General features: G+C 40.2%; 1 protein-coding gene across 2 annotated transcripts in view; it reads left to right on the top strand.

The window, feature by feature from the left end:
* The window catches only part of DOCK5 (dedicator of cytokinesis 5), an 89,329-nt gene that overhangs the window by 29,508 nt on the left and 33,360 nt on the right, over positions 1-26,461 (top strand). For both annotated transcript variants that reach the window (XM_084499622.1, XM_084499623.1), the window contains 25 exons: positions 854-909; positions 1,770-1,866; positions 5,706-5,854; positions 6,703-6,838; positions 6,985-7,142; positions 7,814-7,895; positions 8,621-8,750; positions 9,467-9,539; positions 11,046-11,188; positions 11,675-11,800; positions 12,339-12,463; positions 13,002-13,100; positions 13,234-13,306; positions 14,188-14,291; positions 14,961-15,153; positions 16,197-16,294; positions 17,222-17,311; positions 18,157-18,257; positions 19,384-19,518; positions 20,482-20,593; positions 21,793-21,863; positions 22,795-22,901; positions 23,329-23,465; positions 24,153-24,248; positions 25,172-25,270. In XM_084499622.1, coding sequence (XP_084355748.1) covers positions 854-909; positions 1,770-1,866; positions 5,706-5,854; positions 6,703-6,838; positions 6,985-7,142; positions 7,814-7,895; positions 8,621-8,750; positions 9,467-9,539; positions 11,046-11,188; positions 11,675-11,800; positions 12,339-12,463; positions 13,002-13,100; positions 13,234-13,306; positions 14,188-14,291; positions 14,961-15,153; positions 16,197-16,294; positions 17,222-17,311; positions 18,157-18,257; positions 19,384-19,518; positions 20,482-20,593; positions 21,793-21,863; positions 22,795-22,901; positions 23,329-23,465; positions 24,153-24,248; positions 25,172-25,270 — 2,790 coding nt within the window. The remainder of the gene's footprint in view (positions 1-853; positions 910-1,769; positions 1,867-5,705; positions 5,855-6,702; positions 6,839-6,984; positions 7,143-7,813; positions 7,896-8,620; positions 8,751-9,466; positions 9,540-11,045; positions 11,189-11,674; positions 11,801-12,338; positions 12,464-13,001; positions 13,101-13,233; positions 13,307-14,187; positions 14,292-14,960; positions 15,154-16,196; positions 16,295-17,221; positions 17,312-18,156; positions 18,258-19,383; positions 19,519-20,481; positions 20,594-21,792; positions 21,864-22,794; positions 22,902-23,328; positions 23,466-24,152; positions 24,249-25,171; positions 25,271-26,461) is intronic.

Below are 26,461 nucleotides of genomic sequence, written 5' to 3'. Positions count from 1 at the left end.
AACATTGCAGAACCATTAATGAGGTACTTCTCCAATGTAGGCACACGTAATGCCATTTGAACTGGGGGAATTGCCTGTTGTATATCTGCATACACTAGTTTATTGCCTTATTATTAGGGCCTTGGACCTGTATGCATCCAACATTAGTTATATATAGTGGTGAGGTTAGGGCTTTGATTTGACTTGGAAAATATTCCAAAAATTATGCATGCGTGGATCTCAGCCAGGCCTTCTGAGGTTTGTGAAACCAGTCTGAAAACTCCATGGAAATCTGGTTTCCCATAGGAATCCTGCCACCTCTCATGTGGTAACATCCTTCACGAGCTCTATTTTTCAGGCCTAAAGGGGGATGAAAATAGAAAAAGATTGTAGCATTCCTAGAAGGGTTGTTGCTCCTAAATAATACATAGTTGGGACTGGTGAATTCCTACAAATGCTGTTATGTGTTGTGAGCTTTTCTAGAGAACCGTGGGTCCACAGCATCTTAACAAATGACTCCAGAAATGTTTTGTAGCAAGGGTGTATGACTGATAGTTTGCAAGATTTTACACTGTTTTGTATAGGAAGGTGAGTGTCATTACAGTGAAGCAAGAATTTCAGTTCTGAGATGTAGTAACATCAAATATAGTGTTCAAACATGCAACCTGACTCTCCTTACTTTGTTTTTCTGAGATACACTGACTGGCTGACCAAACACACTTCTGTTGTGGGTAAACAGTAACGTCAGTCACAGCCACTGTGCTGCTGGTCATGCTCTTACCCTCCTTCTCCTGCTTTTTGTTGAATGCATTTTTGTCATGTCATATGCTCCAGTGTGATTTATTTATTTACTCATTCTGTTTATTTATTTTAGGGCATTTTCCCAGAAACATATATCCATTTAAAAGAGGCAACCGTGAAGGACCGAGGGTAGGTTTGATCTTCTTGAGATGTTTCGTTGGTAGCAAAACCAATGATGGAATCCATTTCATTTAAAGACAAACAAAAAACTTTGTGATTATTGTAGTGAGTGCTTCTGGTCTGTGTGTACAGCACGAGATAACACCTGTGCTGGACTTCTGGAGCTGCATAACTTCTCCTTTGTACATCCCAAAACAGTTGTAGGCATAGATGTAAGAGAAATAGTACTTGTAAAAATAAGAAAGGTCTGCTAGACAAGTTAGTAGCAAGGCAGGTCGGTCAAGTTACGTTGAGATCCTCTGGGGAATCCTGTGAATCATAACACATTGCTGGTCACAGCCAAGTAGCCAGCAGGAGTGTGGATTCCTTCCTGCCTTGGAAAACATTTTAGGAAATGATTCCTCATTTGATTCTTGCAGTGGATTCTGTGATCATTATGGTGTGAGGGGAAAATAGAAAGACTTGCAATAGAAAGAGACTTTAGAAAGTACTTTTTTTTTTCATTAAATAACTGTAGCTGAGTTAGCCTTGGAGGGGGATGAATATTCAAAACTTATTTTTCATTCATTTAGCATTGTGTTTCTGGAATGGATCCACTGAGAAGAACAAGGCAGAAAAAAACTTGAAACATTTTTGCATTAAAATTATATTTGCATTTTAAAGTTTGCATTAAAAATGGATAAAAATGTGTATGTATGGGTTGGAGAACCAATTGAACAACATAAAAATCATGGTATCATGAGTGGATTGTATGAAAATCTAGGCAGCTCTTAACTTTTAATTACATATTTATGACAAAAGGATGTTTTACTACTGCGTTTTGATCTTGAGTATAATGCTTTTTTTCTATTTTCTCCTTTTTTCTTTAGACAACATGAAACAGTGATTCCAGGTGAACTGCCCCTTGGGCAAGAGCTGACTTCCACCCTGAGGGAATGGGCAGTTATCTGGCACAAGCTCTATGTGGTAAGCTTGCTTCGGTGGTTGGTATTTAGCAAAAGAAGTGAGAGAAGGGCTACTTCATTCAGGTTGAAATGCAAACAGTGTGGAAGTCTTTCAAAGGCTCTTATTTCCTTCTGTGCAGCCAGAAATTTGTGTGTACATGGCAAGCAGTAAGGCTTGTTAAGAATGGGAGTTTCCAGAGTCCAGCTATGTTGATAAGAGACTTAGAGCTGCTGTGTTTCAAACCCCACGTTGTTGGGGCGGGGGGATTCGGCAGCAGTCGAGCGTATGTAGAAGCAGAATTATCTTCAGTTATTAAGAAGATAACTGTCTCATGCTTTGTTGTACTCTGTCCTGTAATTTTTTGTTTTGTTTTGTTTCAGTTGTCTGGCAAATAAAATGAACAAAATATTAAATGATGTCAGATGAGATAAGACTGGGCCTTTTCCAGAGCACTTTAAGATCTCTAAATAGAACCTGATGCAGAATTGAAAACCTCTTATTCTTGTAAAACTGACCTTACAAGGGGCTAAAAAAGTTCAGCTCTCCTCTAAACAAATGTGCAAGCACAGACAGAGTGGCAGTTTAGCCTGTGCCACAAAGTGTTCGCTGTACTTGAATAATTTGTGATGATAGAGCACTGCTGAAGACTTGACTCTCGGCATCAGCTGCCACAAGTCACACTCAGCATTGTGTCAGCTGGTCGGGGTTGTGAGTGTGACTCACAGTTTGCTGTACGGTGAGGCTTCCTGCTTTGCATCCCTCCTGTGTGAAAGCAGGAGATCTCAGTGAAGTTGTGCGAGAAACCATAAAGCTTTAACAAAAAGCTTAGCAAGGGTGACCCCTGTGTTTCTGAACATCGTGTAGATATTTAATGGAATGCCTGAGCCTCACCCCTGAGTGCACGTACAGGTCAGGTAGGAAAAGGAGAGGAAAAGAGCTAGGGCTGTGGGTGCTGGTAGGACATTTGACCTACCAAAGTCCCACAATATGTGGCATTCTCAGTAGAGGGAATGACAAAGAAACTCAACAAAGTTACTACAGAAAAATCAGCTCAAGGTAATGCACAGATGCAGTAGTTTTGCTAAAGTTGGTGAAGTTCTTGCTCAAAGAAGCACAGCTGGAGTTCACAAAGAACTGCCTTCTTTTAACGGTGATTATTAATGCATGTTAAGAAGAGCCAAGCGATTTCTCTTTGGTCAGTAATGTGTTCAGCCTGCGGAGTAGTATGTGCCCTGAGACTTTAATTAAGATGAGAGAATTGTTTTAAATTAGCTCTAACAATTCAGTTTATCCAGAGCAAGTTTTGCTATTGAAAATTTCATGGGGCCACAAATACGTTTTGTTTGTGAGCCACGAAACCACAAAAATTTGTTCCACCCTCTTAACTTAATGAGAAACCGTATGTGACGTTATTGCTGTGTGAAAAGAGAGTTTTATTCCTGACTTTTTTCCTTGCTGAATAATTTTAAGATCATAGCCTCAGAATCTGTGTTGTTTTTTTTTTAAGAGCAAAAGTCTTTCATGTTCCTGTGCTTAACCAACATAACTCTTAAAATAGTCCTGGAAAATGTTGTGGTTTGAAATGGATTTGAGTTTATTTTATTTTCCCCCTGCAGTATGTATTAAAAGAAAAAAATAACAAAGGAGGAAGGAGATATTTGAGAGAAAGGGAATACAGAGGATTTCTTTATTTGGCAGCATTTCATTCCACTTTAATTTCTTTGCTTTCCAGCAGACATTGTACCAATGGGTATATCTCCACTGCAAAATAAATACGAAAATGAGCAGGGGTTTTTAACTTGGGCTGGTTAATGGGAGTTAGCTAATGTAAACAGGTGCAGAGATAACTCAGGGTTAGCTCGTGCCAAATTAAGATATGCTCTGAATTTCCCTGAAAGCTAACCCAAGTTTTCTTCCCTTTTTAACGCAGGTTAAGAGTACACTTATTTTTGCCTTTGTTTACCAAAAATGTCAGCACTATCTGCCTTGTATCAACTATAGGCTCGTCTAGCTTCCGCCAGCCCCTTGACATGGGTCCAAACTGAAGGAAGATGGCTATTTATAGTTCCCTTTACATTGATATTCTCAAGCATGAGTAGTTTTTATCATTCCTGTTCTTTGCAGGGCCCAGAATGGGGCAGTAACTGAGGTGAGCCTCTCGTTCTGCCGTGTGGGAGCAGTTGGGGCTCGTGGTTAAACATTAACAGCCCTGATACAGCCAAGTGACACCAGTCAGCTGCCAACTGGATGAAGCAGCAATACGCAGTCGACCAATTCCCACTAGCTGTTGGGTGAGATGTAGTCAAAAAAAAAAAAAAAAGATCATTTTGAAGCTGCAGAGCCATACGCTGTGTCCCAGTTGATCAAAGCTATGGCACTTTCCCTCTGGAAATGAACTGCACTTGACTCTCAACATAAGACAGTTGTAGTAACTGGCTAGCCATGCAAAGGAAAAAAAGGAATGAGGCCTGAATTCCTTCTTCAGACTTACAGCTGACACTTTTAAGGGCTTACTTACTTACCTAAGCATGTACTGCTGCAAGTATGGTGGCTTACTGCATAGCTAATCCACTTCTGAATTGCAGTGTCAGCCTTGGAATCTGGGGCTCTGTGAAAGAGGTGTACAGGTATGACTAATTTTATTAGGGTGGAACCAGTTAAGAGTATAAAAAATATTTAATTAGAGATGATAACAGTAGAAACGGGAGGAGGAAGCTCTTTAACAAAGCAGGTTTTGATGTCCTGCTCAGTCAGTGCCTTGTAATTACAGATGCTGAGTCCATAGCAAAAGATGAAAATGCAGTGACTGCAGCAGAGCGGAGCGAGGACTGGGGTAGACGAGGCAGATGGTGTCTGGGAAGCCTCCTTCAGCCACATTATCTTTTAATTGCATGTTTGGATGATTCCTGGTGTGGTGGGTTCTAAACAGCTCCTGTCGGACTGATAAAATGAACTTTCAGGAGCCTCTGTTACCATTTTGCCTGGGTTAGTGCTTGAGAGCACGGAGTGAGTCAGGCCTGGATTGCACTAAGGTCTATGCAAATATAAACAAAAACGAGTGCTCTGAAGAGCAGACAAGCTTCAGCCTTATTTACTGATAGGCACCAGCCGGGGAGATGATTGCGTTTCCACAGAGCTGCTCTGATTTCCATGAACTCTTCTCTGGAGGTCAGGCATGGACATGGCAATCCAGGTGTGAGTTACCATCAGGCAGAGTGTGGACCTTGAAATATTATATGCATACTGGCAGGCAGGCAGCCATGAAAATGCATCCATGGACTCAGCTCCCTTAGCATTCTGGTTTTACAACATAGTTGCTAACACTGTAAACAGTGGTGGAGGCAGAATTTCAGTGAGTCAAGTTTTTCATCGTGTTAGCATTGTATTTTGGTGATGAGCTCTTTTTCATGTGTACCAAATAGGTTGAAGAATTACTTTGGCTGGTAAGAGCTGCAGGAGGGATAGGTGTGAGGAAAAAGCTTATGTGGACTTCAGTGTCATAAGTAGTTACGTTTTGATATCACCTTTAGACTTTTAAAAGCAAATGAAGTGTTTGCTTTAAAGAGTTTTACCATCTAAACAAGCAAAACAAACAGGACATGCATAAAAACATCACACAACATCACACATTCTGAGTGGCAGACCCTAAATCTTAAGACACTTAAACCTTGGCAGTGCAAAGTGCTGGAGAATTTTCTCCATGGCCTAATCTTGTCTTGTCATATGGTGCCTCTTTTCTCAGATATTTTTAGTTAAATGCAACTTGTATGGTAGATGCCGTTGAGTACCTTTCAGGAAGCTTACTGGGCTCATAGTTTTCAGGCTTTCACTAACTTGAAATTGTCCCTTGTTTTCTGTAGGATAACAAGACAACGCAGTTCCGTCATGTCCAGCAAATGACTTACAGTCTGATAGAATGGAGGTCGCAGATCCTGTCTGGGACTCTTCCCAAAGATGAACTGGCTGAGCTCAAGAAGAAAGTCACTGCTAAAATTGACTACGGTAACAGGTAAACTACGAACACTGTCCCAGGGTCAGGAGAGAATCCCATATCCCACTGAAAGCTCTGGAATTGTGTTATGAGAATGGATGCAGATGTTTATTAATACAAAATGGTGTAAATAACCACACGAGGAGAACACTGAATCAGGCTCTCCATTTTCTCTTGGAAAGGGGATAATTACAGCCTTCAGTTCCCATCAGAACATGGCTAACCTGGCAGGTGGGCACGTAGCAGTTGGTTCTTCATATGCCAGCATTCTCTTTAACTTGGCAGGAAGCCTTACCTGTCTTAATTCTGCAAAACTGCTGGCACAAGGTGGCATTTCCCATGGAGCACAATTTGTGCCTGGCTATCTGGAGCCAGGATTTGGATACTGCTAATGAACTAAACTGCTTTATCAGCAACTGAGTAATGTGATTCTGTAGGCCACCAAAACTGCACCTTTCACTGGTTTATACAGAACAGAGATTGTCTCCAGAACTCATTTATCTACCTGTCAGACTTCATTCAGGTCAAATTAGTCAATTAAGAAAAAAGCTTATGGCAAAGAGTAATAATCAGCCATAACCCATAAGCTTTATAGTTATACCTACCTGTTTATTTTAAATACGCTTAAGTGAGAACAGAGATGATGTCATCTTAGCATAAAGTTACCTAATTATTTTTCCCTTAATGGGAGAACTGCGGGTGGAGGGGGGGAATGAGGGAACAGCATTTCTAGGAAAACCAGCAATGTGATTACTGGAGTCAATTAATATTGGCTGCCTAGAGCTTGGTGAGTGGTTTGTGCTCTTTGTCACCTCTGCTTCCTATATATTATGTCACTTCTGTCCTCTGATTTGCATGCTGCTCAGGATCCTAGGTTTGGATCTGGTTGTACGAGATGACAATGGGAACATCTTGGACCCAGATGAAACCAGCATGATCTCTCTCTTCAAGGCCCACGAAACCGCATCCAAAAGGATTGATGAAAGAATCCAGGAAGAGAAGGTACATCTCTTGGTGCTGGCTTTGCCCTCTTAAGTAACTAGTACCCACTGCATTTGTACATTCCTCTTAAGGATATTGTGCTACTTTTACAGCAGAACTAAAATCTTTTATGTAGTTTTTAATGGGAGCACTGTCCTTCTTTGCAGTCCCTGCAACAGAATTTGGACCTCCGAGGGCAGCCAATATTCAACACAACCCACACGTATAGCCTGTATGTAAACTTCAAGAATTTTGTCTGCAATATTGGAGAAGATGCAGAGCTGTTAATGAGCCTCTATGATCCTGACCTCTCCAAATTCATCAGGTAGGCTTCTATTTGTATGTATAGAAGCAATTTAGTGCTTGTAAAAAAGTCGATGCAAGTTAGAAAGGAAGAGCCAGCAGAGTAGTTTTTTTTGGTTGCTGCCTCAGTGGTGATGCAGAAGGGGATTATTTGACTTCTGATAAGAAGTCAAGGTTCTGAGCACATGCACTCCCCTTCATAAATCTGGGCATTTCTGTGTTACATTAGTGAAATCCCAGATTGTCTATGTTCTTAAATTTTCCTAATGTTTTCACTAGACTTGAGGCAATGGATTAATCGTGTACCTTTTGGTCATGTATGGGCATGATATTTGCTGTCAAGTCAGTGCAATTTCACACCTAAGAGCTGCTTATTTAGTACTGGTCAGGGAAGATATGAAGAACTTTATCAAGGAAACATGTAGGTGTCAGGCACCCTCTGTCTCCATCATTGAGGTTATCGGGTGTAGAGATGCGGTCACAGTTGAAAGAGGAAGGAACTGAGAGTACCCCTTCTCTCCATGCCTGGCTTCAGTGAAATGAGTCACCTCAGAATCACGTTGGCATAGAATATTTTGGCAGAGCTTTTCAGACACTCCTAAAAGATCAAAACACTTTTGAGCTTTTTCCCAGATAACGGGAATGTCAGGTTTTCATTTTTTTATTTTATTTTTTTGCTTCTTTTATTTGTAGTGAAAATTACCTGGTTCGTTGGGGCAGTAATGGGATGCCTAAAGAAATTGAGAAGCTAAATAACCTTCAAGCAGTCTTCACTGTAAGTTACTGTATTTACATCCTGGAAATTCTTCCCCACGCTGCAGACATGAGTTCTGGATTCTTTCCATTTCCCCTCCTTTCCTTTCCTTCCCACCTCTGGCAGAGAGGAGCCACATGGGGCATTTCAAGGTGTTTTTCATGGACACTTAAGATCTTAGAGGCAGCCGCAGAGGAACACTTCTGAGAAGTGTTTTGTGATGTGTCAGTCCAAAGCAGTAGTAAAGGTCTATTACTTTGAAATGGCACTGTCAGTGAGTGCTGCTGAATCCTGTTAGGCACTTCTCTTCCCAAGCCTAACTGTTATGAAAATCCAGGCTTGAGATTAGAATTGTTTTGGTTTTCAGCTCATTGCTCTGCTGATTCTCTTCTGTATTAGAATTTATTTGCCACAAGTTGTTAGTGGAATCATTTCTGACAAGTAACCAAAGTGGCACAAACCAGCTGCCTTGTCCTTGGTAGTGCTCTGGCAGTTAACAGTCCTTTCAGTACTGTTACTGGGGTACCCAAAGAGTAGTGGGATATTTAGGAATTGCTGTGTGGAAATTACTACAGATACACTAGCATGTTGTTTTCCTAGGACTCAAGGGGAACTGGTCCTCCTTTTTTTAAAAGAGGAGAGTTTGTTTTAAACATATGTACAACCTAAGAAGTCTTTTACCCTCTGTCTTTTTCTCCTCCATTCATAAAGCAGATTGATGTAACTTTATTTTAAATGATTTCTAGGATTTAAGCAGTTCTGACCTGATCAGACCAAAAATCAGCTTGGTGTGTCAGATTGTGAGGGTGGGACATATGGAGCTAAAAGACGGGAAGAAACATACGTGTGGACTTCGGAGACCGTTTGGTGTGGCAGGTACGACAAATTCAGTCACAGGACAAAAGAATATGGTCCAGTGGGTGGGACAGTGAGCTAAAAAACATAAGCTGTACACCGGCAAAGCCTATTAACCTCTTTGTGTCAGCATCTCTGTCTTCAGAATGGAGGTTCTGATACTGAGCTGTATATGGTGCTCCTTTGGGATCTTTCAATTAAAGTAGTAAATGAAGATGACACACTGTCAGCATTCACTGTTTGGTTTGTCACCATCTGAAGAGATAACACGCTTCTCTCAGCGCAGTAGACTTTTCAGATCTTTGCTAAAGAGGGATTTGCTCCTCACAACGAGTAGGATAAAAGTGGATTTTTCCTAAAGGAGCTTTGGTGAATGAGACATCCAGTTCCCGTTCAGTTCGTGTGATCTCTTGTGAAGAGACTTGCTTGAGATTAGTGGGAAAAACAGTTTCAATAATCAGGATTTGAAACCTGGATCTATTTTTTTGCCTTGAAATACCTGAGTCCCACCTTTTTTATCAGCACGAATATTCACATTCACTACCATGTGCTGACTTCTGCATCAATGAAAAGATGCTTGCTAAAGTTTTAACGATGAGAGTGGCCTTCTGTATTGCTGTCATTAGTGGCACTGGACCAAACTAAGCAACTGTTTTTTTCCATTCTGATAGGGGAAAGCTCTCTGTAATCTCTTTAGCAACTTGGCAGAACTGTGTGTTGAATTTGTGTTGTTGCAGTGATGGACATAACTGATATCATACACGGAAAGGTGGATGATGAAGAAAAGCAACATTTTATTCCGTTTCAGCAGTAAGTACTGGACTTCAAAGTTCATCCCATATCTGGCTCATTTAAGCCAAGCTGTCCTTTGGAGAAGGACGAATTTGTATGGAACCTGGCAGCATACCAAGGGCTCTACAAATAGATTAGCTAATGGCAGTAGTCAGCTTTTTGAAGGAAAAGATTTTTGTCAATCCTCTGACACTTTTGTTCCCCTTGATTTACATGTCTGTATGATACGGTAAATTACGTAGGGAGTCTTGGCAATGCAGCTAGATACCCATATCATCTGAAGTAAGAAAGAATACAGTGCAAAATAACGTTGTGGGGTTTTGGGGATGTGACCTTAAAAACTGTTATGAGACTGATGCAAGATTTTGAGTAACACCTGAGCACACAGGGAACACGGTCTTCATTGTCACTGCTGTGCAGCACCCAGTGTCTTGTCAGCCTGTAACTTTCCAGATTGCCTTGTAAAGGTGGGTCAGAGAAGAATAAGAAAGGGATTTCTCCCTCTGTCTGGGAAAGAAATTCAAGCCCCACTGTCTTTTGAGTTTCTGTAATGCTAGAACTTGTGTGTTCAGCCTGCTCTCTGATTGCTCACTTTTTTAGCACATTGCAGTGATTAAAATGAAACTTCTTTGAGAAGAATCAGCTTGTTACAGGCCTAAATACAGCAGTCCATTTGGTGTAGCCGTATGGTGTTGCAAGGTATTTTCAGGGGAGAATTTTGTATGTTTTTTTTTTTTTTTCTTGTGTGTGTGTTTTTCCCCTACCCTCTCAGGACCTGAAAGGCTGCAAAGAAGGATGTTTTTTCATTTGCAGAATAATGATAGTCTCCTACTTTTTTTTTCTTTTTTCCTCTATTGTCTTATGAGTTTTTTCTAATGAGTTTAGATCCGAATCTGGACACCTCTAATGGGGTGGGGAGTCTGAGGAAATGCTTGGTTTCTTATTGATGATGTTGGAACAGGAGTGAAATCTGGTTCTAGATCCAAGCTCACTAGATGTGTTTGTGATTAGGGACAGGTTCAATATGATGTCATTAGAGCCATATTAATTAAGACCAGCTAATCTACGTAATCTCTTAGGGACAACTCAGAGGCACACCTGAATTCAGGGCTCAATTCACCCGATGGGAGCACAGGGCCCTGTGTAGGGACATGGTGAGCTGTTCCTGCATGGTGACACTCAGCCAGACTTATTCTGCAAGGCAGCCTGTGGATGGAAGGAAGAACAAAAGGGAGCTGCCTGTGTTTATGGTTGTCCTGAAGGCTGCTATTTCAGCCTGATAAAACTGTTCATGGAGTCTTTTAGGAGGCCCATGTTACTTATTCTAAGCCAGAGCTAGCACCGACGTAGCTTCTCGTTTGAGAGTTTAGATGTATTTCCATTGAGTTTAGGCAGGCGAAGGAAAAACTTTTATTTAAAAAAAATATATTTGGAAATTAGTCAGGTGTTGGCCAGCCCTTGTCTTGCAGAGCACATGCTTGATGTTGCTTCCATGTCTGCTTCCCAGTCTGTTGTTCTTCGCAGGATTGCCATGGAAACATACATCAGACAGCGACAGCTAATTATGTCCCCACTGATAACTTCCCATGTGATCGGAGAAAATGAGCCCCTCACTTCTGTCTTCAACAAAGTCATCGCTGCAAAGGAAGTGAATCATAAAGGGCAAGGTACAGCAGTCAGGCGAGAAGCTGATGGGAAAACCTGGTGTGGGGAAAGGTTCCCCTTGCTTACAAAGGAAAGTAAATGGCTTATGAAAGTCCAGAGATCAATGCTTACTGGAGGTTGCTGCCTACCCTGAGCCAAACCTATGGTCTTTGTAATGACTGCCATCCCAGCACGCTGGGAGTTAAAATGATTAAATACAAGCTGTTCTTACTCAGGTGAAAAAAATAAATCATCTTTCTGGCTGATGACTTACTTGCTACAAACGTAGTACTTTTTTTAATATGTGCATACAATATTTGGAAGTGAACATGGCTGATTGCTTATTCCAAATGCTTTCTTCTGGATTCTCCTGCAGTTGCTTGTGTATCTGGCTTTTACTTACTCGTGCATTTTCATGTTTCATGTTCATATTCAAGAACAAGAAGCATAGTTTCATGCTTTCATACTATTTTTTTTCAGTAAGGTAAACATTACCCTTCTTATCTTAGGTCTTTGGGTCTCCCTGAAACTGCTTCCTGGCGATCTAGCACAGGTTCAGAAGGATTTTTCCCACCTTGTAGACAGATCAACTGCTGTGGCTCGCAAAATGGGATTCCCTGAGATAATTCTGCCTGGTAGGTCCCACGTGCTTCCATACTTCTGTGGGGTAGAAGAGGCGTAAAATTCTGTAATTTCTGCTATGAACAGATTTATTATAAAACTAGCTTAAAAACAATTGTTTTTCACTTTTCATGAAATTTCAAGCTGATCTCCTATTTTTTGGTGAAAAATCTTCCTTTGAGAAGCAAATGAAAAATGATAGCATTTGTACTCTGGAGGAAAATATCTGTTTAGACAAAAAGATGTTTTTTTTTTTTTTTTGCATAAAGTTTTGACCCTGCTTTATTTAATCCATTCGAAATGGATTTAGACCTCACTGGTCTAAACGGATAGAGCTCACAGCATTAAAAATTGTTACATGAAGACATGGTACTTTTGTATTACTCGAGGTGAAGTTGCAATGATGTTGAAATGATGTGATGTTGAATGCTGTCAATTAACTGGTATCAGCAAAGGCTATGAAGAAGAAAAGGATGTTGTGGTACCCTAGGATGTCATCTTCTACAATTGTCCCTGCAATGAAAAGAACTCATTTAGTGCTATGAATTTTAGGTGATGTTCGAAATGATATCTATGTCACCCTGGTACAAGGAGAGTTTGACAAAGGCAAGAAGAAGACTCCCAAGAACGTAGAAGTCACCATGTCAGTACATGATGAAGATGGCAATCTCCAAGAGGTATGATGGCCGTTGTGAGATATATCGAGGCTGCTCAGTTTGATAGATGATAGCTCTGCTGGCCAGGACCTTATTTATTATTCAACTGTATGCAAGAACTGTATGATAATGAACAAGAGATATTATAGGTGACTAAATTTGAAGTCACTATTTTTTTTTTAACATTAATAACAGAAGTGAGTAAAAAAAGAATCATAGAATGACTTGGGTTGGAAGGAACCTTCAACATATCTAGTTCAAAACCCCTGCCGTAGGCAAGGATGCCACCCACTAGACCAGGTTGCACAGGGCCTCATCTGACCTGGTCTTTAACACCTCCAGGGATGAGGTGTCCACAACTTCTCTGGGCAACCTGTTCCAGTGCCTTACCACCCAAAATGGTGACATGGTTTCCTTGATCATGAAGCATAGACTTTGAGCAACTCTGCAAGCTACGTGCTTTGAAAAATTCCAACCTAAGATACTTCTTTCTTTCATTCTAGACCTTACCTTTTCTTTTTTTTTTTTTTCCCCATACCCTTTGTCTTTTTGTCCAAAGAAAGCTATCCATCCTGGTGCTGGTTATGAAGGTGTCTCTGAATATAAGTCTGTTGTTTATTATCAAGTCAAACAACCTTGCTGGTATGAAACTGTAAAGGTAAGTGTGTGCAATTTAGTCTTGCTCTATTGTGTAGAAAAGGAACTAGCTTAACATTAGTAGGTGCATCATAATCTCTCTGGAGAGACAGAATGCTGGTGCTGCATTTTTTTCTTTGTATTATCATGTGCAGGTGTCCATTGCAATAGAGGAAGTCAGTCGTTGCCATTTAAGATTCACTTTTCGTCATCGGTCGTCACAGGAATGTGAGTATCAGAAAAGACTGACAGAAGTATTGTACTTCAGCTGCTCATGTTGAGATTTTGAGTATCCACTAAAGGTGTAACACTTGCATTTCTACTTATTTCCAGTGCTGTGGATTTTTTTGGAAGCAAAAACAAAACAAACAAAGAAACCTGATACTTCACAGCCTGAGGAAAGGGTTTGGGGCTGGTTTTGGTCTAAAATTTGTATGAGATAGGGAGCAATGACCCTCCTTAGAAGACAGTTGTCAATGCTTGTTGGTACTTGGCTTCTCAGTGTATGGTGTTTTTTTGTTTGTTTTTAATTTCTTTTAAGTCCTTCACAAAATTCAGTGCAAGATTTGGTAGGACTCTAATGATCTTCTTATAGAAAGATTTCTGGTAACTTAATTAAGCAAATGAAAGGTAAATGAGAAAGTTTAGAGCCAGGAGACTTCTTCAGACTTCTTCATAACGCTGTGAAAACAGATCAATAATGTTAGACTGATCCCTTGAAAGACTAAGGAAAAAAGTCTTTTAAGGCACTTGGAAGATGGAGTGACACACTTTCATGTCCATAGCTTACAGGTAGATTTGCAAAATCCTAATCAAAATTTTTGTGTACAATTATATACGTCCAACCAGCAGGACAAGTAGCCACTGAAACTGTGCGGAGGGAGAAGCTTCAGAGAGGAAGTTTTTTTTCTGGGTAATTCCAGATACCTGCTTAAGGGAAGGGAAGAGAGCTCTTTCTGCTGTGGGTCACCAAGTATGCTGCTTCCATTGCATTATCATGTGATGTTATTAAATAAAGAAGCTGCTGTAGTTACCCAGCTGCACTATGGACAGTATGGACGTAAATAAGATAATTACTAATAAAGATATTTTTTTGTGTGTGTTTACAGCTAGGGATAAGTCTGAAAGAGCATTTGGCATGGGCTTTGTGAAGTTGATGAATGCAGATGGAACAACACTCCAGGATGGCAAACACAACTTGATTGTTTATAAGGTAGCTTGGGTATTTGCACTCCTTAACTTCTGTTTAACTAATCAAAACAACTCTGCTGGCTGATATATTTTTTTTTCTTAGCAGTGTAAACAGTGTTGTATTATTGCAGAGATTTTTAACAACCTCTTCCAGAGTAATAGGACAGTAACCTTTTTTTGTAAGGTACCACCAGCTCTGCTTTCACTGCTCAGTTTTCTAACTCCAAATCTGGTGCATCCTAGTATGTATCTGTAAATAGTGTCTTTCCTCTAACATCATTCAGTTAGACAGCATGCAGTAAACAGGCCTCGTGAACACCTGCCTTAGAAGATCAGTGTGTGACAGGAAGAGGGTCCTGGTGCCTTTAATCCCAGTAAAAGGAAAAAGCTAATGCACTGCTATAGAAATCTACAAAGTGTGTGCGGGGGGTGTACCTCATAAATTCTGTGGTTTGTGTCACTCAGAATGAGCTTAGCTCATTGGCAGTGTATGGGCAGCTTCTGTTCCTTAAAGTTAGAAGCCCAAACAATGTAAGTGAACTACAGGCATGAAAAAATGCTTAGAGCCTCCTGTGGCTGTCACTGTGTTGAGGGGTGTGTGGTGGTACAGTGTCTGCAGATGAGAAAGAGGTCAGATGAGGTGTTCTTAGCGTGTGAGATAACCCATTTCATTCTTGTGGTCAACCAACAGGGTGATAACAAGAAAATGGAAGATGCTAAATGCTATTTAACCCTTCCTTGTACAAAAATGGAGATGGAGGAGAAGGAGGCCCCTTCAGGGAAAAATCTGCACCATCTAGCCAACTTCACACCCACTAAAGATAGCACGAAAGACAGCTTCCAGATTGCCACTTTGATCTGCTCCACCAAACTCACCCAGAATGGTAGGTCTTGACACCACTGGGATACTAATACATGCTTTATATTTGAAATAAAGAAGGTAATTTCTGCAGATTTTTTGGTGTTGCAGCACATGTGAGCATACTGTTTTACTTTCAATCTTGCTGCTTCATACATCAATGACAGCTCAGTCCCAGCATCAGTATTGCCCATACGAACTATGGAGATGTTTTTGCAGTCCCTAGTGATCATATCACATGGATATTTTATCTAAATTACCAATGTTAAATCTAGTGGGTTTGTCAGCATGTATAGAAATGGTACCTGTTAGTGACAGCGTAAACGTGCGTTCAGAATCCTTTGTTAAAGGTTAATTATCTTTTTTCTATTGTTTGTCAAAACTGTAGCCATTAAAACTAGTCTCTGCAGCGTGCTGTTGTGCAAAGTAGGCAAAATAAAGGTAGTTGTTTATATGTGAATCAATACAGTACGTGCTGGTACATGCTGTGAGATTTAAATGAGTTAAGGAAGCTAGTACAGTTAGGGAGGGCTCTTGGTATAATATACTCATTGACTTTGGGAAGGAGACGTGAAAAGACACCAACTGTGACTCCATCGAGGTGTACACTTGCAGCTGCTGGGAGATGGACATGAGCTGTTCTCGTGAGCCACGCCAGTTTGCTTAAGCTAAATGCTGTACTGATCCATCCGTGTGCAAGAGGGCCGAATCTGAATTTCATTGTCTAGTTGTTGCTCTAGAGCAAACACAGAGCATTAGCAAGAAAAGTCACACACTCTAATAAATGTCCTAGCTTGATGGATCTTCTCTTGAGTGAATGAGAAGCATGCAGATTTGTTTGCCAAATGTTATCAAATTACACCAAGGTTTTCCATTAATAGCAAAATGAACTCTCTTGCCAAGACAGAAGAGCCACCTCAAGGTAATGTTCTGAACGTCAGTGTGAGTTTTCCTTGTAAGCTGATTCTAAAAATAACCTCTAGTACTTTTTCTGTATTGTTCTGCAGCCAGTAAGTCAGCTGTGTTGTTGTAATCTGTTTCTAATTGCTGATGTTTTGCCCTTGCTAGTTGACCTCCTGGGTTTGTTGAACTGGCGTTCCAATTCTCAGAACATAGCCCACAACCTAAGGAAGCTCATGGAAGTGGAAGGAGGAGAAATTGTAAAGGTATGCAAAGGTATATTGCATTGCATCCAAAAGCTCTCTCTATGTGCTTAGATAGCTGTTTTTTCCAGCTGCTGAGTAACAGCAGAACAAAAATATATTCTTTCTCCCAAGAGCTCTCATTAGTGGAATTCAGCAGAATTACAGAAGTTAAATGTTAAGAGAATCAAGGAGATGGTGGTGACTTTCTTTTCCCATGTAATGTTGCAAAAGAGAAGATATATGCAAAGCCTAGCTGTTAATTTCCAGTAGCCTAGCTGTTAACTTCCTATAGTGGCTCTGCTCCTTCTTTGTGAATAGGGACCTGTAGTGGATCTAGGAACAGAATGCAGAAAAGGCTCAAAGACCCTCTAGTCAGAGTGGGGAACAGGTGGGGAAGCACCAGAGAAAATGACCTTCTGAGGGAGTTAGGAAGTGATGTTTCCTGTGGTTCTCAGTGTGGATCTTTTGGGATTATGCAAGGTCATGGCTTTAACTGTTTTAATTGCTGAGCAACTAAAGTAAGTGCTGTGTCATTGCAAACCAGTCTCTATACGCTGTACATTTTGTAATTGGGGTTGATTTGGCCCAGTGCAAAGTGCAGCTACATGGATTTGGCCCAGTGCAAGCTGTATTCAGCAGCATGGACCTTTGCTCTTGCATGACAGGCTAGATAAAAAGGCAGGAGAACAGAAAAGAAAGTGGGGACAATCAAAGCTGATAAGAAAAATCCCCCTTTCTCCTCCTAGTAGGGATAATAGCATGATCATCACGAACAGCATGTGAATGAACACAGGACTAAGATCGCTTTTTCAGTGTTCTTTTGTGTACAACTTTTACAGTTCAATTGAGCTAGGCTGGAAAGGGAAAAATGATCCAAAAGAACAGACTCCTGTGCAAGGTTACAAAAGTAATACTCTTTTCTTAACCTTTTACTATTTGTTCCTCTAGTTTTTGCAAGACACCCTTGATGCACTTTTCAACATAATGATGGAAATGTCAGAAAATGAAACCTATGACTTCCTTGTGTTTGATGCACTGGTGAGTGACTTTTTTTTTGGTGAATTTTGTATGTTTGTTTTCTGGCCACATTTTCAGTCTATTCATGATTCCTTTCTTGGGTGGATGATTGGTATTTCACTCCAAAGAGCTTAAAATGAAGTGACTTGTTTGGAGTCACAGTGGTGGAATAGAGGCTGCGCACCCTAAATCCTAACACAGTGCTTAATGCATTAAGGATGAATTCTGTTATGAAACTTTATAGAAGGGTTGTAATAAATGAGTAAAAGACTTGACAGGAAGTTTCAGGATAATTGGAGAGGCTGTTTCATGTGAGTGTGAAAGGCAGTGGCTTTGGTGTGCAGTAACAAATTTGTGTACTCAGCGCTGATCAACAAGTTGACAGTTCAGGAAGAAAAGTGAAGCCAGATGTATCCAGCTGACATTGGTTGGGGCTAGTGACTAAATGGGGACAGAATGTCCTAGCTCTAACATGCCATTGTAGTAGCAGGACTGAGAAGTTCCAGCCTGCAAAGAATCATTTCTTAGCTTTGAAAAACAACCTTCAGCAGCTCTGTGCCTATTTCTACACTCTGACAGCGTCATAGCATGACAGCTTCACGGAGTACCTGCCCTTAGCCCTAAGATTTCCTATCTAAATGCTGATGTGCCCTGCCTTCCCTCTGAGAAATGGTGTAGTCACACACACACATACCACTATTTAGTCAGAAAGTGAACAATGTGATGTGTAGTATTAATGTTATTTGAAAAACAAAGAAAAACTATGATCAAATAAAATAAATGATGTGATTAGAGACTAAGTTGTGATGCAGGTAGTTAAAGGTGGTGGAGCTCTGTACATCTGTCTCCTTTTGAATTTTTGGCAGGTATTTATTATTTCTTTAATCGGAGACATCAAGTTCCAGCATTTCAACCCTGTACTTGAAACTTACATTTACAAGCACTTCAGTGCAACTCTGGCATACGTGTAAGTATTGGTAACCACAGACCCACAGGCTGTCACTCAGGCAGCATCTCTCGGATCCTTTCAGTAAATGACGCTAATGTGATCAAAGTAGCATAGACCAGATGACTGGGTTTGTCCCTATTCTCTGCTTTCAGGAGAGAAAGAAACTCTGTAATTGCCCTTCTACCTTGTAAAAAGTTCCTATTATCAGATTTTTTCTGCAGGGGAAAGACATTACTATCATGGAAAACACTGCATCAGGACATGTGATTCAGACTCTTTTTTGACCTCTAGTCCTCTGTCTATTTTTATTTTTATTATTTTGTTTGCGTTTTCAAAGGGTCTTTGTGTTTTGCAGCCTGCTTTACTATCAAAACCAGGTTTAATGCAGTCAGTGTGTATGGAAGATATTGTAAGTCGTTGTAGGGAGGGAAAATTTGATCAAGGAGTACAAATTCATCAGAAATCTGGTCTAATAGGTATTGCTGCTTGATGGAACTGCTTTGTTTTGCCATTGTCTGCTCTGGTCCTTGCAATCCCCCCCAGAGTACTTTGAGCAGAAGACAGTTTGACATATTCTGTGTATTCTCTGCTGCAAACTTAGTGGTATGTTTGAATGGGGTCATAGGGAGCAGAAGCAGAACCGCACAGCTGAAATGATGCGAGTGACTTTGTGGTTGATGGTGGCAGAGATAAGAAAGGTGTTTGCCCCCACTGTCTGCCTGCAGCCAGGCGGGTTGAGGTGGCCACAGGCTTCAGAGAAGGAAGGGCTAAATGTTGTTATGGCGCTTAAACATGCTGATTGCACTCTGGTAGGCTGTCATTTGCTTAGGTTAAAGCAATTTAAGTAGTAATGGGTTTTCCAGATTCCTGAACCCTTCCTTGTAGGGAAAAAGGAACAAGTCAAGGAGCTGGAATTTGGAGGCAAACTTGGCAGCCACGGTTCAGGCTAGTTTACTGAAAATTCACGAACTGGTTGTAAAAATCTGGCACCCCAAGGAGCCAAAAGCTTCAGTAGAAAATAGGCTGTGAAGAGGAACTGCTGTTTGTTATGTAATTGTTAATTATAGTTCCTCTGCGGAATAAGGATGCTGGGCATACACAAATACTTAACTGTGTCCTTATTCCCCTTTTTGCTTTTCCAAAGGAAACTCACTAAAGTACTGAACTGCTATGTGGGAAATGCCGATGACTCCAGCAAGACAGAATTGCTGTTTGCTGCTCTGAAAGCCTTGAAGTACCTATTCCGGTTCATCGTTCAGTCGCGAATATTGTACCTGAGGTGAGGCTTTGTCATTGCCATCTTTATTACGTCTCTTTTGTAAGCCAGGGCTTCCAGTTAATACCACTGGAGAGGATATTCTTCAGCATGTCCTCAGGAGCTGTAAACCTTGAGTCATAAAGAAGAGTGACTTTCTACACTTCGTCTACAGCTCAAAAAAAAATAAGTTCAGTAAAAATTAAAATAAATAATTTGAAGAGGGTATTCCTTGTAGTTGTCTATACCATGCTAAAGGCAGCATATGGTACTACTTGAAAAGAACCTATTATTTAATTTTTTAAAAAAAGAAGCATGGAATGACTTCCTCATTTTAAGAAGCTTCTGCATTTTGAAGGACTCTTCAAGATGTGTTACGTATACTATGCAAAAATAATTTAGTGGTGTCAGAGAAAGCCCTGCACAGATTCCATTTTAAAAAAAGAGGTGCACATATTGCATGCAGTGGCTTTTTCACATTTTCCTTGATTTTTGCTTAGGAGGTGAGGTGATTGATGACTACACATTGTGTAGGATATGGTCAATGACAGTGTTTTTACCATAGTCTTAAAATATATTTTGAAGAATTTACAGTGAAGGTTGGAATCCTTTTCTCGTGTTCATTGTGGCACAATTAACAGAGAATAAACTGGATTCTTTTCTGATTTGGTTGTCATCAATAGGATTTGTAGGCTATGTTGAAAGTCTTTTTATTTAAGACAGAAATGAGCCACTTGATTCTTGGAACCCAAACAAATTGTGAGGCAATGGCAGTTAGAAAAATACAGCTTTTCCCTTTTAACAAGTTTAATCAGGAAATTACTACCGTAGTAACTGCAGAATCCTCAGTGCCATTTTTGCACTCATTTTTTTTGTGGAAGGAGATTGATGTGAGAGATTCTTCCAAAGGATAAAATTATATTTCAAACACTGTGACACTATCAGCCTAGATTTATGTATATAACTAGCTCTTTCTGTTTTTTGTAGATTTTATGGGAAAAGTGAAGAAGGGGATGAATTTAATGATGCGATACGCAAGCTGTTCCTCTCCTTCAACGTCCTCATGGACCGTCCTTTAGAGGAGGCTGTCAAGATTAAGGTATGCATGATTTGCAAGGAGAGGTATTATCTTCTATGAGATCATCTGATACAACTGGGGGAAGGCAAAAGAAGGGACAAGCTTTGAGCTGCATAAACCCATTCAGATGAGTCACACCAGAATCCTCTGAATGTCCGTTTTAGTGAATGGAATGTAAGAAAAGGAATATCTAAAGGAATATCTAAACTGCAAAGTTTATCAGATAAAGATGGGAGCTTTCTGTACATTCAAAAACTGGCTTTGCTGCTGAAAACCCTGCAGCAACTGCTAGGATGAAAAATAACAAGTAACCAAGATAGAATATAGTACAGTGTGGAAGACACTTCAACCAGTAACACTGAGGTTGTGAGTAATGGAGATGGAAATGCTAGATCACTGCAAAAATCAACATATACTGGGAATGAAAGTGCTGAAAAAGCAGGCGGTTCCTAAACATATCTTAGATCTTATACTTGCTTGATTTTCTGGTATCAACTGGATTATGAACCTTGCATTTGAGCTCTTAGAAGGAGCAGAGCAGCCACGTGATGAGGCTGGCTAAATTGCTGAAGGTGGTGAGGTCTTTAGATTCTTTTCTTCACAGTCCTTCTAACCAACATGCCTTTCTCTGCTCAAAGGAAAGATTGATTCTAAACTTGTAATTAGCATTTCAGTCATTTGAATCCCAACTTTGATTCTTGTGTAACCAGAGTTAGAGCTGGCAGCAGCCATGGAACTTCACCGAGAGACCTTTAGTTGCAGTTGCACCCAGGTGCCTGAATGCTACACCTATAAATGCCGTACTGGGACCTAGATAATGTATTCCTGTCTATGTGGACATGCTAAAGTAAAGAGAACACTGAGTCTATTTATGTAGTGCTTTTCATGTCAGGCTATGAGGAGCTTAATCCCTGAAGCTGCAGGATGTTTGCAAAAACTGTACAACTTGGCTACAGATCCTTCCTCCTTTACCTTTTCTGCTCTGCACTGCAGATGTGTGGTTGCTGGAGGCTCTTTGGGTGCATTAATTTGATCTTAAGCCAGTTCTCTGCAGGTGTCCATATATTTGCTCTTGCCAAAACTAGATTTGCCATGTGAACCATGGGCATTGTTGAGGTTGTGAATGAACTGGCTTTCAGAATGAACGAGCTAATCTAACTTAATCTAACTCAGTCTCCATGTGTGCTTTGTCTTTATTTTTTATTTTTTTTTTCTTGCAGGGTGCAGCTTTAAAGTATTTGCCAAGCATCATAAATGATGTCAAACTAGTATTTGACCCTGTTGAGCTCAGGTAACCATTACTAAGTTTGTGTGTCCTCCAAACTCAATTCATCTATTGGGAAAATTTGGGAAACGTTCCTAAAAACAGCAGCTGTGACTATGATGTGATAATGCACATACTGCATGATTTTTTAGGAAGCTCCTTGCAGGGCTTTAGAGGAAGTCAGTTTAGTTCAAAGGATTCTACGCGGTTCAACTGTTCTTTCTTAGGAACTTTTGTTTGAAACCAAAATTTGAGGACTGGAGAACCATGTGAGGAAATGCCATGCAAGTTCCCACCAAGTTTTAATGAATGCTTCTGAGGTAGAATGGAATATGTGACAAAACAGAAAACAAAAGTTATATTTATTCAAGAAATTCACAACACTGTGGATTTCTGTTCTTCAATATTCATAGCTTTACCCAGAACCTCCCTTTCATGCCTCCTTGTTCTGACACTAATAATTTGCTCGTAAACAGTAGACAGACAGCAAATGTACATGGGATTTAATTTAATGGAGTCTAAGATTAAAATGAGTCATCACTGTTGATGAAAGGGGCATCTGGAAGAATATGCTCTTGCTGTTGTATATAACAGTGTCTCAGGCTTCAGCAGTGCAAAATTATGCTTTCATTTTGTATGATTATTTTATGCTGGCAATGAAGGGCATGTGGTATTCCTATTTATAAGCTTTTGTGGCATATATCTATTGTATCTTGGGATGCAAGCTTCTTATCGAGAGGCTTAACCCCGTTCAGTTTGACTGAGAGCCCTGTGCTACCTTTCTAGAAAATGAGTTAAGTTAAAGCTCGGTAGTAATTTACCTGGAGACTGCTGCAGGTGACATGTCAACATGGTGACAGCTGCTTGACTTGCCCAGGTGCAAGACAGTGTAAGGGTAGGTGGAATCACATTGGGTGAAAATGCTGACCATCTGCTTACTTTGTGGTTTGCACGCTAGTGTCCTCTTCAGCAAGTTTATCCAAAGTATTCCTGACAACCAGTTAGTTCGACAGAAGCTAAACTGCATGACCAAGATAGTCGAGAGTGATCTGTTTAAACAGTTTGGTAAGTAGTGCATTGAAACCTCTTGTTTCTCCATGGAGCCATGTACCTTTACCGACAAAAATGTCTTTCAAGTTTGTGTCATTTAAATCATCCATCAGTGGTAGTCTACAACTAAATCTATCTTTAGAAATATTCCTTGCCATAGTGGCTCTTAAAATGAACATCTGAAACTTTGTTGTTGTTACAAAAGTAGGATCCTGATTGAGCATGTTAATCTAGAAAGGGACAAGAGGAGAATGATCTGCTTGGTGTAATGCATATCATTACAGGTTATTTGTCTCTCTTAGTCTCAGTGGTGACTCAAGTGGATTTAGGTATATGTTTTTGTGTCCAAGATTAAGTTAAGAGCAGAAAGCTACAGTGTGGTACCTATATACTGAATGCTGAAGGACTTTGAGAGCAAGATATGGTGCTGTTTCATTTTCAGAATGCAGAGATGCTCTCCTGCCTCTACTGATAGACCAGCTAAGTGGCCAGCTGGATGACAATTCAAACAAGCCTGACCATGAGGCCTCCTCACAGCTCCTCAGCAGCGTTCTGGAAGTTCTGGATCGGAAAGATGTGGTGAGTTTGTGAACTGTCAAGGGTGCAAATTAAGATTAGTACTTTTTTATTTTATTTTTTTTAAAGTTAGGACAAAGGACTGTTCTCGACTTACATTGTATTGCTCTGTATTTTTTTCTCTGTCTCTTTGGACATAAAGTAGCTGCGTTTGAATGAAAAGGGGCTATGCAAAGATTGAATTGGTGGCTGTCACTATAGTACAAAGAAAAATGTCTTTCCCTTCTAGGAACCAAAATGTTATTCCCAGCTACTCTGGTGACTTGTTGAATTATGTGGAGCAAGCCATCTAAGTATTGGATTTCTGGTTGAAGTAAGGGCCACAGTCATTATTCAGTTAGGGGAGTACAGTTATTTGCCACATGAGTCATGAAAATTGATTCCAAGGTGCCTTGGAAAGAATAATTTGAACTGAAGAATTGTTCAGGGAACAAATATCAAATCACATTGCCTGGTTCAGTTTAGTTATGCCAGCATGAACAAGTGAAACTGGTACAAATGAATTTTGCCACCTCTTCACCAGGTATCTACCTGCAGTAGTTGAATCAACTGCTGTTGTGTAGTAAGTCGTCTTTTTGCATCTTCAGATAACAATTAAGCACTGTCAGGGCAGTCCTCCCACTCAAGGAGCTCTCTATAGAACAGAATGCATCAAGAATTGTCTTAAATTTTCTTTATTAAATCCCCCAGGGACCTACTGCTGTCCACATCCAGCTGATCATGGAACGCCTGCTACGGAGAATAAACCGCACGGTGATTGGAATGAGCAGGCAGTCTCCACACATTGTGAGAGCCGTTTACTTGCTTCCCTTACTACCTTACCCTTTGTTAGAGTGCAATTCTCCTGGGAGATTTCAGTGTGTGGAGTGGTTTATGAAATCATCTTTCCACTTCCTGCAGCACTTCTGTGCCACTACAACATGGCTTTGGGTGGCTTTCTGGGAGCTGGTATTAGGATACAAATTGTTCTATTCTAACAGCAATTTTAACTGAGTCACAGGTGGCTGTGATTTCAAGTTCATTTGGGCCCCTGTGCACAGAGAATTTGGTTTCAGCCCATTTCTAATACACAGAGAATCTCTGCTGAGAAGAAAATGTTCTTTTGCCACCTTCACTGAATAGGATTAAATGCTGAAGGACCAGACAGCTCTGATTGTCAATGCTGACTACTCTGTGGCATCTTAGAAGGTGTATGAAAGTTTATATATTCTAATTTGCACTGTACTTAGTGTATAGAAAGATGGAAAAATAAGGGGCTGAGCATGGATAGCAGTTATTTTTAACAGCTCTAAAATCAAGTCATTGCTGTTACCAATGTCATACATAAGAACTATATAGTTGTACGTGTTAAATCTAAAAATGTAGTGGCTTATATATTTCCATGTATATAATATTTATATATGTATAAAATTACATACATTCATATATTCTTTTATTCTGCTGTTTGGAGGGTATGTTTTTCTTGCAAACTGATCTCTGGGGAAACAGATAGACCCAGACCTCAGACTTGACATTTAGGAAGTCTTAACTGGTTTAGGGTAGAGGAGAAAACAGTCACACAGAACGATGTCAGGACATAGATCAGCATGATTGTGATTGGTAATACTTGATTAGATGGAACCTGAAGGCACATGTCACACTTCGAGCTTATGTCGCTTAATACACTTAATACAGAAAAATAACAGCATGTCTTGTTTTTCATATTCTAGGGTATTTTTGTGGCCTGCATGACAGCTATCCTGAGGCAGATGGATGATTTCCATTACAACCATTATATCAATACTTTCAAAACCAGGCAGGACATTATTGTAAGTCAGCCTGGCTGGGGGATTATCTCCATCCATAAAGAATTATTTTCTGCTTCTGAAAGGTCATTTCAAGTTACTGTATTCAGTTTGGACTGATTATACTGCATTCATCAGCAATTACTTATGTGTACCTAATGCCGCAGCCACTGGGGATATATTTGCATCACCCCTGCTGGGTATGGACAGTGGATGTTGCTGACTCTGTGGAGCCTGAGATTAGCATTTGTAGCATGAGTTAAAATGTTTAATGACTGATGAAGTCTGTGCAAGTAAAAGGTCTGGAACCAAAAGAGTGAATGTAGGTGAAACGGATAAGCGTTCCCCTTCCTCCATGCTCTCCCTGTGTCTCTTAGTGGTCGTGTTCTCTTTATCTCCTTCTTTCTGGTTCATCCCCATTTCAATTAAGAGATTGGAAAGCTTTAAAATGTATTTAAAGCAAAGAAAAGATAGCAAATTTGAACATACATCTATATTAATTTCTTAAAACAGGAAAGACATCTATTAATGAAGTCTTATGGGATAATAGCCAAAACCCAAATACTGAATTCCCATCCAATCCAAAATGCTTTGCTTCCTTTAGTGGACAGCAATGCACATAGTTCTCTCCATGTTAAAAACTGTGTACAATTCATGTTCTCAAAGACTTATAAGTAAAACCAAGTGGAACATTAGGCTTTTTTTTTTTTTTTTTCTTTTGAGGCACTTAGAACAAACTGTCCTGTCCAGATTTGTCCCCAAACTGTCCTAGAAAAAGTCAGAACCAAACCCTGTATTTATGGACATCTCTGAAGCATGACACAGCAGCTGTTCTAGTTTTCTGTCCTAGTGCTCCTAGTTTTGCAACTTGAAGTGCTTGCTAATTTAAATACTGGCTGAGGAAGAGCCTGGAGTTGTGTTCTTCATGTACAAGCTAGATCAAAACCCACAAGAAAGTGTTTATAATTCATTTTGGAAGGCAAGGTCATCCCTCTTGTTCCCTGTGCAGTTGGAATCACTCACAATCTGTTGAGCAACATAGCCACCTACAGGACACGCACGTTTCTGTCACTTCTGCATCTAAAGGGCCACTCAGTTGGATAGTCTGTAGAGATCATTCAGCATCTCGTTTTAGAATTGTTTTTTATATTATACAAATATTATTATTTTTTTTTTTTTGTGGAGGACTCATTAGAAAATAAAACTTAAGTAGAT

The sequence above is a fragment of the Aythya ferina genome (assembly GCF_964211825.1).
Source record: "Aythya ferina genome assembly, chromosome: 27".
In the NCBI taxonomy this organism is placed as follows: domain Eukaryota; kingdom Metazoa; phylum Chordata; class Aves; order Anseriformes; family Anatidae; genus Aythya; species Aythya ferina.
Note: the sequence above shows the minus strand (reverse complement) of the source record. Positions and strands in the feature narration are given on the sequence as shown.